Source organism: Schistocerca cancellata, chromosome 11, assembly GCF_023864275.1.
Source record: "Schistocerca cancellata isolate TAMUIC-IGC-003103 chromosome 11, iqSchCanc2.1, whole genome shotgun sequence".
NCBI lineage: Eukaryota > Metazoa > Arthropoda > Insecta > Orthoptera > Acrididae > Schistocerca > Schistocerca cancellata.
In genome coordinates this window covers 37,161,175-37,177,712 of record NC_064636.1, presented here as the reverse complement: position 1 = coordinate 37,177,712, position 16,538 = coordinate 37,161,175, and the positions used below count along the sequence as shown (strand labels likewise).

Sequence of the window (16,538 nt, the reverse complement as noted above, 5' to 3'; positions counted from 1 at the left end):
TTCTCAACAACGGAAGTGTCCCAAGCATCTCTGAGTGAACCAAAGCGATGTTGTTCGGGCATGGAGGAGATACAGAGAGGCAGAAAATGTTGATGACATGCCTCGCTCAGGCCGCCCAAGGGTTATTACTGCAGTGCATGACCGCTACCTACAGAATATGTCTCGCAGAAGCTCTGACAGCAACGCCACCGTGTTGAATAATGCTTTTCATGCAGCCACAGGACGTCGTGTTATGACTCCAACTATGCGCAATAGGCTTCATGATGTGCACCCGCCGTCCATGGCGAGGTCCATCTTTGCAACCACATCACCATCTTTGCAGCCAATTCACCATGCAGTGCGGTACAGATGGGCCCAACAACATGCCTTATGAACCGCTCAGGATTGGCATCACGTTCTCTTCACCGATGCGTATGCCTTCAGCCAGACAATCGTCGGAGATGTGTTTGGAGGCAACGTGGTCAGGCTCAGTGCCTTAGACACACTGTACAGGGAGTGCAAGAAGGTGGAGGGTCCTTCTGTTTTGGGGTGCCGTTATGTGGGGCCGACACACACCGCTGTTGGTCGTGGAAGGCGCCGTAATGGCTGTATGATATGTGAATGCCATCCTCCAACCGATAGTGCAACCATAGTGGCAGCATATTGGCGAGGCATTCGTTTTCATGAACGACAATTCGCACCCTCATCGTGCACATCTTGCAAATGACTTCCTTCAGGATAACGATATCGCTCGACCAGAATGGCCAACATGTTCCAGACAGGAACCCTATCAAAGATGCGTGGGATAGATTGGAAAGGGCTGTTTATGGACGATTGACCCACCAACCACTCTGAGGGATCTACGCCGAATCGCCGTTGAGAAGTGGGACAATCTGGACCAACAGTGCCTTGATGAACTTGTGGATAGTATGCCACGACGAATACAGGCATACATCAATACAAGAGGACGTGCTACTGGGTATTAGAGGTACTGGTGTGTACAGCAATCTGGACCACCACCTCTGAAGCTCTCATTGTATGGTGGTACAACATACAGTGTGTGGTTTTGATGAGCAATAAAAAAGGCACGAATGATGTTTATGTTGATCTCTATTTTAATTCTCTATGCAGGTTCTGGAACTCTCGGAACCAAGGTGATGCAAAACTTTCATTCTCTGTATTAGTGTTTTAAGCGATTGAAGTCTTGGAGCATCTCAGAATGAGTAAAATATCAGTGAGAACCCCAGTACTGAAGGTAATGTATGAATGCATTATTTCTCAGGATGGCAACATCAAAGTCATTCATGAAAGTCATTAACAGATCGCAAGCGGAAAAGTGTAGTGAATGATCCTGCTTATTTCCAACTTGATAAGTAGAGCACAACAGCTACAGATGAATTTATACTGATTCCACATGTAAAATTACATCAGAAAGTAGTAGTAATGAACCAGATGAAGAATCATGTAATATGTAAAGTTACATCAGAAAGTAGTTGTGAAGAACCAGATGAAGAAGCATGTAAAGTGCCTTTGGCTGGCAAATATTGTTTTGGCGAAAAACGGTGCTACAAGTAATCAGGTGAAGCATCTTATGCAACTCGTACACGTGGCCACAATATAGACATGAATCATAAACGCTTGATTCAACTGACATATTACTTATTGGGCATTGCTCATTACTGAAGATTTAATACAAATAATACTCACCTATACAAACGTCAAGACACATGACATTGCAAACAAATAGATTTCCTAGACCAGCATTATTCAAACCCCTTCATAGAAAAGAATTGTGAGAATTTCTAGATCTGCTTTGTTTATGTGGACTCTGGATTAATTAAAATGTTGTTGGACTTTTTGGTAATGATGGGTCTGGTCGTGATGTGTTTCGTGCTTCCTATGTCCACCAAAGCAGCGTTTGTTATTATGAGAGCTGCCTTCTTATAACTCGATTTATGACAGTCCCTCCGAAATATATACTAAACTACACTGAAGCACCAAAGAAACTGGTATAGGCATGCATATTCAAATACAGAGATATGTAACAGGCAGAATATGGCGCTGTGATCGGCAACATCTATATAAGACAACAAGTGTCTGGCGCAGTTGTTATATCGGTTACTGATGCTACAATGGCAGATTATCAAGAGTTAAGTGAGTTTGAACGTGGTGTTAGTCGGTGCACGAGTGACGCTACACAGCATCTCCGAGCTAATGAAGAAGGGAGGGGTTTTCCCATACTACCATTACATGAGTGTGCTCTGAATATCAGGAATACAGTAAAACATAAAATATCTGACAAAACTGCGGCCAGAAGAAGATCCTGAATGAACAGGACCAACGACAACTGAAGAGTATCGTCCAGTGTGACAGAAGAACACATCTTTTGCAGATTTCAATGCTGGACTGGCAACAAGTATCATCGATTTTGTCTTTCAGAAATGAAGGAACACACGTGTATCCTTGATGACCATTCGACACAAAGCTTTTATGTCTCGCCGGGACAAAACTAAAATAAATTTTCAAAGGCAGAAGGCCCAAAGCTTTACCCAGAAAAAAAAAATTAAATGAGGCTGAAGGCCCAAACAGTGCAAGACTTAACAAGTAAGAAATTTTCAATTTTAAAACGGCTGAAGAACCTTTGTTTAAAGCCCAACTAAAAGCATACAAATTCAAACTATCGGATACGAGACATTAAAGTACACAATCAAACACCAGTAAGAAAAGGCAGAGCAGCCAGTGGCACTCTGAAGTTTCCGGGAGTTGGTGTGCACTTGATATATTAACGTTCACTTACGGTAGACAGGTAGTTGGCCTAACTATATCCAATCCGCTGGCAACCCAACCAAGAGACAGTCAATGGACCATCGATAAGATGAGTTGTTTTCCACCCAAACAGTACACAAGGAACTCCAAAGCCAAAACGTAAAAGGCATAGCCGCCCACAGCCAAGTATGCATAAGCTGTCAAAATTACACACACATGTTGGACAGCAATAACATGGTGAGGAAAGGACTCTACCTGAATTTTATGTTAGCAGTCAGGGCAGGTAACTGGTATGCTAACAGCCAGAAGGCAGAAAATTCCGCTGATGCCCTTGGACTTCAAATAACCAAAATACAGTTAAACTCCGCTGGATGGTGGCCAAACTTTCGCCAACTTGAACAATCGCTGTTGCTCACGGGAATACCCCCCAACAGTGAATCATGAAAATCAAGTGCCCAATGCCAACAGACTGGCTTCAATAAGTAAATCACCACTCAACTTTGATGTCCTGGGTCGGTAAGCCGTGAACCCTGTAGCAATCTGAACAGCTGCCACACACTCTGACACTGTGTAGAGACCGCCAGTGGGTCTGGCCCAGTGTGCTGCACAGAGATTTCCTGGCTGATCCACACTAACCGACCAACTGCCGCACACTGGCTAGCCAGGAACTATAAGCACCAGACCAGTACAAGGTGCGAATATTATTACACACTGCTGCTGCCACACACAGAAAGAGGACAAACCGTGGCATAACCGCAATAACTGTGGGAAACCAAACGCAGAGTAATGGTCAAGTTTTAAATCAACTCATAAGCCGGGCCAGCATGGCTCAATCCTGTCTGATCACCTGCATCGGTTCATGCCCATTGTGCATTCCGACAGACTTGGGGAATTCCAGCACGACACTGCAGCACCCCACACATCCAGAATTGCTACAGAGTGGCCCCAGGAACACTCTTCTGAGTTTAAACACTTCCGCTGGCCACCAAACTCCCCAGGCATTAGCATTATTGATCATATCTGGGATGTCTAGCAGCATGCTGTGCAGAATATATCTCCACCCTCCTCATACTATTACGGATTTATGGACGGCCCTGTAGGATTCATGGTATCAATTCCTCCAGCAGTACTTCAGATATTAGTCGAGTCCATGCCACATCGCGTTGCGGTATTTTTACGTGCCTGCGGGGGCCCTATGCGATATTAGGCAGGTGTATCAGTTTTTTTCCGTCTTCAGTATATAAATGCAGTCACCAAGCTCTGAAGGAGCTAAATTTTATTTATTGCGTCCAAAATTTATTGAATTACTTTGAAGCAGTTTTTTTTTTCAGTATTGCTTCTGATGTAGCACTTTGGCTACCACGTTGCAAGTTTGAGACTGAATAATTCCTGAAAATTATTTATCTGAACTTGACATAAATTTGAAACGAAAATATCGCTGGCATTTGAAAAGTTCACCAATGCGGTATATTAACACTCAGTTTTGACTGAAGTAGTCTGTAAGCACTTTGTTGGTTTTTTGACTTTGAGGCATGTGTGGATGGTTGATAAGTGCGCCGTAGTTTTCGAACAGCTAAAGACACTTACGGCCGCAGTCAGCTGTTTGTAGGCTGCTGCCTTGGAGTGTGGCGGCAGTGGAGATATCGGCGCGCGTACGAGACACCTCAGGCGCCGCCGGTTTCTCCCACAGGGATCTGCTATCAAGGAAACTTACAGCTTACCCAAGCCGGGGCCGTGCACAGTCCAAACAGGAACATGGGAGGAGGGGTTTACTAGTTTTTGAAGCTGAAATGTTATTGTTCAGGGTTGTAAATAAATCCACTCAGTGCATCTGCGGGTGTGCCTCACCTGGGATGTGGAGGTGCTCCTGCCTCCATATCTTGAGGGTGCAGTGTGCGGTAGGCTACAAGATGTGGCATTTGCGCCGCCAGGGGATTCTGAGGCCATGCTCGTTTCTCATGAGTGCCTGGTGGAAGTGGTGAGGACTGCTCACCTCACTTGTGGTGTGCAAATAGAGCTCACAATTGGGAAAATCCTACCGGAAGTCGATTGGGGTTCTTTGATTTGAAACCAAGTGGAGGGTACCAACAAAAGACTTTGTCGATATTGTGATGGTCAATAACTGCAGATTTCTGGACCTGTGTTATGTGGTGGAGAATTATGGAACTCCTCTTGATAGGTCTGGGGTGCACTAGGCAATGGAAGCAGCTACTCAGATAGCAGAGTACGTGTAGAGTGGACATGGGGTTTTTGTAGGCTAGACGGCTGACTGAGGTTCTCTGAGGAGGAACACTCGGTAGTCAGTATGCACATAGCGAAATCGGATTGCGTACAAAATCAAGACAGAATGAGATTTTCACTCTGCAGCGGAATGTGCACTGATATGAAACTTCTTGACAGATTAAAACTGTGTGCCGGACTGAGACACGAGCTCGGGACCTTTGCCCTTCACAGGCAAGTGCTCTACCATCTGAGCTAACCAAGCACGACTCATGACCCGTCCTCACAGCTTCAATTCTGCCAGTACCTCGTCTTCTACCTTCCAAACTTCACAGAAGCTCTCCTACGAAGCTTGCAGAACTAGCACTCTTAGAAGAAGGGATATTGTGGAGACATGGATTTGCCACAATCTGGGGGATGTTTCCAGATTGAAATTTCCACTCAGCAGTGGAGCGTAGGTGGGAGACGAGGTGCTGGCAGAAGTAAAGCTGTGAGGAGGATTGTGAGTCGTGCTTGGGTAGTTCAATTCGTAGAACACATGCCCGCAAAAGGCAAAGATCCCAATCTGTAGGGACTCCCCTACAGATATTTATTGGGGGCGTCAGTTGGCCGTTAACAGCCACTGAAGCCGAAATACCCGTTGACAGATTTGAGAGCACACACTGTGTGTCAACAGTGAAACCAACGCCCTCCAGAATCCGAAGCAGAAAGTCGTGATTGACACATTCAAATCCGTTATCGAAGTCTACAAAAGGAAGCGCACAAGGGACGGATGTTACAGCGGCACTCGACTATAGGGGTAAGAATGGTACGACCAGGTATGCAGCTTTATGTTTTGCAACAATCGTCTCCATCAGAGCCTCAAGGAAGCCGACTGTCAATGATTTTGTTTGTGTTGTTTTTGTAGCCCCTACTTCGGTTGCTAGCATCCCAGCTGACAGGTTGGATGCTTTCCAGCGGGACTACAGTTGTTGGTGCCTAAGCGGATGGCGTGATCGTTCTACTTCACAATCCTGCTGTAATCGATGATTTTTATCAGAGTTCGGTTGCAAAGCTTAAATGCAAGCTTCTTCCCTTATGTTCCGTGGGCTATTGCGGTTGATCAGCATATGTCTCTCGGTATCATCATTGATCGTTGTTGACTCAAAATGGCGGCGCTCAACTCGAAGTCTGTGCCGGAAAAAATTCAGGTAGTGATACTAGAGCATGAAAGGCGTTCTCTTACTCTGTTCCAGAAAGTCTGAATACTGGATACTTACGTCTTACGCAAAGCTTATTACGTGACTCAAGTTTATCCACTTCCCTCGATGGTGGCGAAGAAACTACAAAAATTGTCTGGTCATTTCTTATGGAAAACACTTATATTTTACTTACGGTATAACGTGATCACGAAGCCCGGAGGGGGGGGGGGGGGGGGCTGAACCTGACTGATATACGAAGGAAGACGCAGATGCTATATGTGCGCCGGACTATTTTGACGATACCGCAAGAAATTCACACATTCATCTCTCATTTATTTTTCTGTATCCGTCCTGCTAGTCTTGAACCCCCTATTGATGTTGGTCGCATAAATTATAAATAAAAACACATTCGTGACTTATATCTTGCAGTGAGCTATTTAGCATTCCTAAAGACTCGTTGGGAAACAGTCGCTTGCCCGAACCTCATTGAACGAGAATTGCCGCAAACAACCTAGACGACAGTTTGGTTCAATATCAGTCTTCCGATTTTGCCGATGCGCGTAGCGTCCTCGTGGTGCAAGGTAGTAAATAACTTGATTCCAACGAACGAGCGACTTTTCCGTATTGGGCTTCATGACATGGATTTATGTAGTCGTTGTATGTCTAAAGATGCGATACGACATCGCTTTACTTGTGGAGGTCGTATGGCAAACTGGTCTTGCATAAGGACACAATTGGCGTTCCTTAATCGATCTTCTGAGATTGCGTACACTACGAACACCATATTGCGCCCAGATTCTTCTTTCTTTCCACGGTCGAAAATCCATTACCGTTATGTGGTTGCTGGGACACTTCGTTGATTATGTTCGTAGAAGGGGAGGGAGAAGATCACGTGAACTTCATGCAGTACATGGTCACTGCCTATTGGACGTGCTTGCGAATGCCTCGATATTGAGACCACTTGGCCAACATGTTAAATCTTGTTTTCCGCCGGCAAGGTGTTGATTAATTTAATGTTTCTGATGATTAGTGTTTCTCTTTGTTATATATGTTCCCATCTGATTTGCATCGTATCGATGAAGTATAGATACACATGAGTGTATACAATTCTTGCAATCAAATTGGGATATTTCTTGCTTTGCTTTCGTTTTACTTCTATTTTTAGATTATATTACAAACTATAAAAATGTTTAAAAAACACAAAATAAAATTAAAAAATACTAAAAGACCGTACAAAAATAATTGTTGATACATATCATCTGAGCTTGCTGGTGGTTTGTCGGCTACGTTCTCGTTTTTTTTCCCCCTTCCCCCTTTCTCCTTTTATTTATTATTTTGTTATCATAATTAATTTGTTCTCCCATTCGCAGCTTATATTACATGGCGATTTGAGTATGGTCTACTGAAGTGTCGTGAAAGCACTTGCCTGCGAAAGGCAAAGGTCCCGAGTTCGTGTCTCAGTCCGGCATACATTTTTAACCAGCCAGGAAGTTTCATTTCAGGTAACTAACAGGCAACACTACGCAGTTTTCGGGCAGAAATATTTGTGTTGGTATTTCTTTATTATTTTGCGTTACATTCGTTGTAGCACAAGCAGAGAAAGGTTAAGTCAGCCCGCTTTGACACTTTTCGATGTCATCAATATTATCAGTGATCAATATTATCACAGGGCTGTCGGCCTGCAAGTTGATGTCAGACTCTCAGTTAACTAGTTTGTCGGCATCTACAAAGCATGAGGCGCTTAATTCGTTATGATGATTCACTGGAAGTGAGGTCCATCTGAGCAATAATTCGCATACAACAGAATATAGCAACCTGTTTTATAGCATTGCCCCAGTACCGGCAATCCTTGTCAGGTAGACGTGATGACAGCCTTCAAACGAGTTTTAAAAGTGTGTTGCAATGACCTTAAGAGGACAGCATTCCGTAGAGGGAAGGATTCTTCGGACGATCCTGGAAATTAAATGGGACATTTTCGAAGAAAGACAACCTTTTTAATGAAACGCTATTCAGTAAACATAGAAAACTAGCACTCAAGGTAAAATGTGGAATGATGCTGCAGGTTGCTTTCTTCATCAGTGCAGAGACCTTCGGACTGATGTATGGGAAATTTTACGTCATATGAATGTACTGAAGACAATCTTTTTCCTTGGCCCAATCTTCTAAGGAATTAATCAATACTATCGCAGAGACCTGTCTCCTATTTACTGTACGTTGCGCAGGTGGGATTCTGAACATTTCTACGTCAACATCCATAGTCTGCAAACCACTTAAGTGAGTGGCAGAGCACACTCCACATACTTTGTCACAGTAGCGACTCTGCCTGTTCCATTCGCATATGGATCACAGGAAGAATAACTTTCCAGTTACCTCCTGTAATTAGTCTGATCTTATCTCTTCTGACCCTTACACAGTGATTTGATCAAATACATCTGGTGCCTTTTATAACTACACTTAACATGACGTCTTAGTTGCAGTTTCTGTGGGTACAACATACTTCAAGAATCTTCAGATGTATATTGTACATTGTTTGCAATCTCCTTTGTACACGGCATTTTCCCAGCAGCCTACAAAAGAACCAAAGCCTGCCAGTTGCTTTACCTACAACTAAACCCATGCGATCGTTATGTTTGCAGCCGTACAAACTATTACCGTCAAATATATTAGTTTGCTGATTCCAGTTTTGGCTTAGCGAAATAGAAATCGCGGAATACTGGTTTTGTATTTTCTGAAAACCACAGTTTCATATATCTAATGATTCGAAGCAAGTTGCCAATCCTTGCACTTTTTTTTGTTAGCAAATTCTGAATATTTATTCTTTATATAATATAGCAAAACCTGAGATAATGAATACAATCATGGCAGGCCATTAAAATACACGGTGAGTCACTAACTATTGCCACCAAGAGTAACTCCGAAAGTATGATAGGAGCTGAAAAGTTTGTAGGACAAAAGTTGCATGGGATAACTGTAGCAAGAAATGTCGATTTTTTGTTGCTAGGTGGTATCGCTTCAGAGATTTGAAGGTCAACTTTGCTTTTTTTTTAAATGGGATGATATACTTTGGTACCTATTTTCTGATAGCGGTGATCGAGACTAATCCAATTATGTGTAACAGTAAGGTCAGCGAAGGTCACAAAGGTGGCATGAAAGTCCATTTACAGAAGTTGTTCCAAGTGATGACCATTGGTATCAGTGCAGTGCTGCAATCTTCTTATCCTGGATTGAGTGGCATTCCTTATCACTTCGGCACTTATCGAAGCACTTGTTCTCTCATATATCGTGCAAATAGTAACTAGTCGTTGAATACGGCGTATCCATCTAACGTGCCGTTGACATGTAAACACCATTCGACGGTTTCGCAATACAACACTAACAGTAACAGTGCGACTTGTATCGTCGAATCAAACGAATGTGAATGGTGTATTCCTTCCAAGAACAAGTCGATATGCTTCTCATTTACGGAGAATGCCAACGAAATTAACTGACAGCTAGAGACTTATACACTGAAAGATATCCTCAAAGAAATTTCAATGTACTCACCCTACACGTCGTACATTTAAATATGTGTAAGATAAATTGACCTTTCACACATCGGAAACATATCCGTCAAAGGAAACTTACTAATGAGGAAATGGATGTTGGTACTCGTGCCACTGTGATTAGAGATCCTTAGGTTAGTTCGCATCAAATCGCAAGGGAATCTTGTATGAGAGTTCGAGTTCTGCATCGCCATAAATATCATCCTTATCATATCAGTCTCCACCCAGAATTAACTGGTATGGATTGTAAATGTATCATTAAATTCTCCCGATGGGCTCAACTTCACATTCAGAGGGCTGACACAGTAATTTGATTTTATTTACTGAAGAGGCCACCTTCACGAACCATAGAAATGTTAATTTGCGTAACTTGCATTATTGGGCAACTGAGAATGAGTGAATGATGTATTCCCTCCAAGAACAAGTCGATATCTTCTCATTTACGGAGAATGCCAACGAAATTAATTGAGAGCTAGAGACTTATACACTGAAAGATACCCTCAACGTACTCACCCTACACGTCGTACATTTAAATATGTTGCTGCGGCAAGTTGCACACCACAAACCATGGTCAGTGAATGTATGGTGTGGGATTTTGGAGGACAGAATTATAGGCCCCTGTTTCATCGAAGCAAATCTCAATGGTAGGAAGTACACCACATAACTGCAAGAAACAGGTCTGTTATGGGAAGAAATACCTTTGGGAACAAGGAACAGAATGTGATATCAACACAATGGGTGTCTGGCACATATTTCGCTGATGGCTAGAAGTTGGTTGCAGAGACAATTCCCAAATCGTTGGATTGGACACGGAGGAGATGTGTCGTGGCTGGCTTGTTCACCATACTTGACGTCTCTGGATCTTTTCTTGTGGCGATTCGTAAAAGGCATTGTTTATAAAGACGTTCCAACTACACCGGAAGATATGCGAGAAACAATTGTCAGATTATGTGTGCTTCCATAAGTACCGATGTTATAAGGAATACCACTCAATCCACGATAAGAAGATTGCAGCACTATATTGATACCAATAGTGATCACTTCGAACACATTCTGTAAGTGAATGTTCGTGCCACCTTTGTGACCTTCGTTGACCTTCAAAGACTTTACATTTACATGTTATTGTATTCGTCTCGATAGCCATTATCAGAAAATGAGTACCAAATTGTAGCATCCTCTTTTAAAAAAACCAAGTTGGCTTTCATATCTCTGAAGCGACCGCACCTAACTAAGTACGAACGTCATATTCTGGCTCCCGTTTTCCCATGCAACTTTTGTCCCACAAACTTTTCAGCTCCAATCATATTTTCGGAGTTTGTTGAAATAGTTAGTGACTCATCCTGTTGAACATGAACATCGAGGGTTATAATGCACTTTGCTGAAGTTACTTCTATTTATGCCGATTACTCTCCATGCAAGGAAAAAAACCCTTCTAAGAAACCATTCATCGGATGCAAATTTCAGTTGGGGCCCCATAAAGTCGTACTTTACCTGACAAGCGTTTTTAAGGTACCTACTCAGATACTTTCCGGAACTCAAGATATGCTGGGCACACACATCTCACTTGATTAAATGCTTTCAGGCTGTAATTCGAAGAAAATGGAGATGCATTACAAGTGATCAGAGTTTGCGAAATCGGTGCCGGTTGGCATTTACGAGGTTAATCTTTTGTAGATACTCGTTCAGTGAATATATTACGCCATTACAAAGTCATGTTTGCTGTTCTAGCGACACAGTAGCTATACGTTGCATGCACAAAATGGTGGTAATCTGCATCAGAACGACTTTGAACCATCTTTCAACCTCCTCATTTCCTATGCATCATGTATGCCTCTTCATGTTTTATATTTTTTTCTGCATCAGGAAGTAAACTAATCTGGTTACAGCACATGTTTGCACCACGTGTGACAGTATTTGCTTGAAGGAAGGTGTTTACCACTGTGTCAGTATGACAGAGAAATGGGGGAAATTTCTGTTTGTTCTTAGTAGTAACCCTGAACTGAAATATGTTTATAATATCCTGTAATATGCTAATTTACTTCACACTATCAAGTAAGTGATTTTTCTTTCAACTCAGCAATAAAATCTATTTTTTTCATGTGGCACTGGGTCTACATTCAGCAGTGCCCTGTGGTTTCCCACTCCACTGCCATTGTTTTCATAGTTTTTAGATGTTTACCGCAAAAATGTCATTTGTTTTCTAGCATAGCTGGCCGCGGTGGTCTAGCGGTTCTAGGCGCGCAGTCCGGAACCGCGCGACTGCTATGGTCGCAGGTTCGAATCCTGCCTCGGGCATGGATGTGTGTGATGTCCTTAGGTTAGTTAGGTTTAAGTAGTTCTAAGTTCTAGGGGACTGATGACCACAGATGTTAAGTCCCATAGTGCTCAGAGCCATTTTTTCTAGCATAAATAAAATTGTCTTGGAACACATTCTAAAATACTGGAGAAGCTACACAGCTTCTTAAACTGAGAATTTTTGACTTAGTCTGTCTTAGAATAATGCAGTGACCAGCGATATATGGTACTCATTTATAAAATATTAGCTCCAAACACTGGAGGTTAATCGAAAAGTTACTATCAAGGTTCGAACCTGTGAATGATGACTCCCTAAGAGAATGACAGTATGGTTCCATCGAGGTACTGAAGTGTGGAAGGCTCTTTTTTCTAGAGCTGTTGTTACTTTCATCGACATGAGATAGCTTAACTTTTAGAAAAATTCAGAAGAATTATTCCATTTTATTGTTTAATGGAAGTCTGAGTAACTGTATAACTTGCATCAATGGAAATATGAACAACCCAATTATTTATATTTACAGCAAAATAATTAGAATTGCTAACATCATTTATGGGCCAATGTCTAGAATTTTACTTCATGTAGATTTGTTATTTTAATTACCACCTCAACTATACCATTCTGCTGGATGTATTTCACAGTTCGTGTTTATTGTTGTGCAATGTGTCTCACTGTGTCGTCTTGATAGTTGACAATCTGTCTTGTGCCTGAAGGGCAATTACATTTCTTTTGACTATTGAAGTCTGATGCTGAAAAGTAGGCATAATAATATGAAGATTATATTAACATTCTTTTTGCCTGTGCTGTGTACCATTTGTGACTGTGTTACGACGTCTGGTGGCTGCTTCAGCCTCTTTTGCCACAAGCAAAATATATACTTGTTTCATGGATTAGCACTTGGTTTTTGAATCTCTGTTGGGCTATATTACGTTCTCGTTATATCACGGCTTGTAAGATACACTTGCTGCTTGCTGGTAGTCAGTAGAAATAACCTGTTTGATAATGGAGATTGATCACCATAATTATTTATCATGTTGTAACCTCCCCCTCACTTATCGACCTATGGACAATTACTATAGTAACTGAAAAAGAAAGGTTATTACACATATAATTAGCACTACAAGCGTGGCAACTGAAGGTTGACACGTGTAGTGTGAAAACTGAAAGTTTGTCAGAAGTAATAAATACCGCTACACTCTGACTTAATTTAGCAAAAGAATTAATAAAACCGGAAAATTGAAAGTTAATTTAGTGACTGAAATTAATAGTGAGATTTGGTTCTGAAGCACTACAAAATTCAGTAAAATAAGGTGTCTTGGGCTACGTCAACAATCATTTCAAAAGCTACTTGAATCTATGCAATTTAGAAATAAGAGATTTAACTTGGAACTTGAATTAAATTATTCTGAACAATTAACAATAGTAAAATTTAGTTCATACCAAGCTGAGCTGCAGTCACAGGTAAGCTAAAATATGGTAACAAAACTCGCACTCTTAATTTGTGCTTGTGTAATTTAAGTATTGTAGCCAGCTATGAATACTTTAACTGAACTTTGAAATTAAATTAGTGAAGTGGAATGATTGTGCTTTAATGCTGGCGTCTGAATTTCAACGACACTCGGGTTCATTTCGGAAAAGGAATGGACCCTGCTTGGTAATGCAATTGGGACAATGAGCAACAAAGGTTCATGCTAAGTTGCTGTAATTTTGTGATGCAACAATTTTAAAAGCTGAGGTCTGCCATACAGTTCTAAAACTTTACGTGCTTCCAGTCTTCCTTGTTGGTTGATTGAAGGTTTGAAGCCGTCGATCGAGGAGGTGGCGACAGTCACTCATTGTTGGCCGTCGCCGTTGCAGAAGCTGGATGTTGGCACGCCTTCTTTTCGACACGATCACCAGGCGAAACGGGCTCTTGATGTGCGCCAGCTAATGCTTCCCGTCCGCGACACCGTGTCAGAAACAATCATAGCAAGTCGAGCGCAATTACATGCTGCCAAACCCCGAAAGCGCGGCAACTCGCGGGAGCGTCAAACAACACACCTGCTCCACTCGCTACTCCCCAGCCAGACTCCCTCTGCCCGCGCTCCACGCGACAGAGTTAACACTACCAAAGATCCTAAACACTTTGGTTCTCCACACGACCTATCGATGTATTCGTTCGATAGCATAGTTTTCCCTAGGCCAGACCCAGCATAAAAATTCAAATAATATTTACAAAACAAACCAATTATACATCAACATAAATGCATAAATATATACAAATAGTAAAACAATTACAATATACAAAGACACAGAAATGTTATATCTTCAGGTAACAAAATAAGGAAAAAAATTTGCAGTGCAATAGATGGAAATAGGAGGATATGCATTTCCGGCGGTACAATGTATTCTGACAAATTGCAAAGTATCCATTTTTAGAAATATTAAGAACACGATTGCCTTTCATTCATTGGGAGTGGTGTACAGTTTGAGCTGTGTGACTTGCTAAGTGTACTGACGGGATTCGCCAATTCTCATTTCCAGTTACCACAAGCCGTAGCTCAGCAGACTAACAGCTGAGGTTCGGCTTCTTGTGTTGCAGCCTCTGCAGGTGCTCTGCTGACATGGCGCTGGGCTGAAAAATATTCACTGAACGTGGACGGAAGGGAAATGTGGGAAGATGGAACATTTGCTGCTGCTCCCTGTAATGTGGCTGTGGTGACCCATGTTACCCGACACGTGGTAACATGTCTTGTAACTGCAGCATCATAGCTGTGTGGAAATGTTTGGAGGTTGTTATACCATTCTTAATAATTGACAATAGACTGATAATATGACTTCTCATGATAAGCAAATAATGTGGTGTGTATATTGGTACCAGCGGCTGACTGTAATTTAACACAGTAGCTACTGAACTATGGTTACTGCAGACGTGTGTAAATTTACTCTGAGATCAGAGCTAAAGTGGTATGAATATTTTTATAAAATGTCACACTGTAACTACAGTTGCCCGTTTTTGCTCTATCTGCACAGTAAGCAGAGAGGTAAATTTATTCTTAGATCTGAACTGAAATTGCATTTTGATTACAGACCATACAAAGCAAAAATTTGTCGATGGATAAATTTACAGTGGTTTTAGATAGTACCAAACATGCTTCTATCAAGCATTTTTCAGTAATTGGAAACAATATGACATGAAAAGTATCCGGCCACCCCCAAAAACATACATTTTTATATTAGGTGCATTGTGCTGCCACCTACTGCCAGGTACTCCATATCAGTGACCTAAGCAGTCATTAGACATCGTGAGAGAGTAGAATGGGGTGGTCTGCGGATCTTAAGGACTTTGAACCTGGTCAGGTGATTGGGTGTCACTTGTGTCATACGTATGTTTGCAAAATTTCCACACTCCTAAACATCCCTAGGTCCACTTTCTCAGATGTGATAGTGAAGTGGAAACGTGAAGAGACACGTACAGCATAAAAGCGTACAGGCCGACCGCGTCTGTTGACTGACAGAGGCTGCCGACAGTTGAAGAGGGTCGTAATGTGTAATAGGCAGACATCTATCCAGACCATCACACAGGAATTCCAAACTACATCGTGATCCACTGCAAGTGCTGTGGCATTTAGGCGGGAGTTGAGATAACTTGGATTCCAAGGTCGAGTGGCTGCTCGTAAGCCACACATCACGCCGTTAAATGACAAACGACGCCTCGCTTGGTGTAAGGAACATAAACAATGGACGATTTAACAGTGGAAAAACGTTGTGTGGATTGACGATCACGGTACACAATGTGACGATCCAGTGGCAGGGTGTGGGTGTGGCGAATGCCCGGTGAACGTCATATGCCAGCATGTGTAGTGCCAACAGTAAAATTCGGAGGCGGTGGTCTTATGGTGTGGTCGTGTTTTTCATAAGGGGGGAGGGGTGGGCACTATCACAGCACAGACCTACATTGACGTTTTAAGCACCTTCTCGCTTCTCACTGTTGAAAAGCAATTCGGCGATGCCAATTGCATCATACAAAGCGATTGAGCACTTGCTGGTAATGCACGGCCTGTGGCGAAGTGGTTACACAACAATAACGTCCCTGTAATGGAATGGCGACTTCGTGCCAGGCCTCACTGACACAGATCAGTATCTCTCCTCAGTGCAGCAATCTGTCAAAAATGGGCTGCCATTCCCCAAGAAACCTTCGAGCACCTGATTAAACGTTTGCCTGGGAGAGTGGAAGCTGTCATCAAGGCTATAGGTGGGCCAACACCATACTGAATTCCAGCATTACCGCTAGAGGACTTCACAAACATGTATGTCATTTTCAGTCTTGTCTCCAGATACTTTCTGATCACATAATGTGTTGCAGATACGTAGTGTGTATTGTTAACGGGATATTTCTCTATTTTTACCTAGTTTTCAAGAATGGAATCTCGAGTCTTTTTACTTTTCATTATACCTCTACTTTTATCGTTGTGGTATCCATCTGGTGTTACTACAGGAGTTTTACTCACAGTGTAAGAATGGGTACAAAGACAGGTTTCTTTGTATGCTTTTTTCTGAAAACAATGAAAAGTACTG

The 16,538-nt window shown here is 42.2% G+C and overlaps 1 protein-coding gene across 1 annotated transcript in view; it reads left to right on the top strand.

Moving 5' to 3' along the window:
- Nucleotides 1-16,466, top strand: part of LOC126108481 (uncharacterized) — a 155,868-nt gene extending 139,402 nt beyond the window's left edge. The window contains exon 8 of the mRNA XM_049913733.1: nucleotides 14,563-16,466. Within this exon, the coding sequence (XP_049769690.1) occupies nucleotides 14,563-14,732 (170 nt within the window). The 3' untranslated portion in view covers nucleotides 14,733-16,466. The remainder of the gene's footprint in view (nucleotides 1-14,562) is intronic.
- Nucleotides 16,467-16,538: the final 72 nt, after the last annotated feature.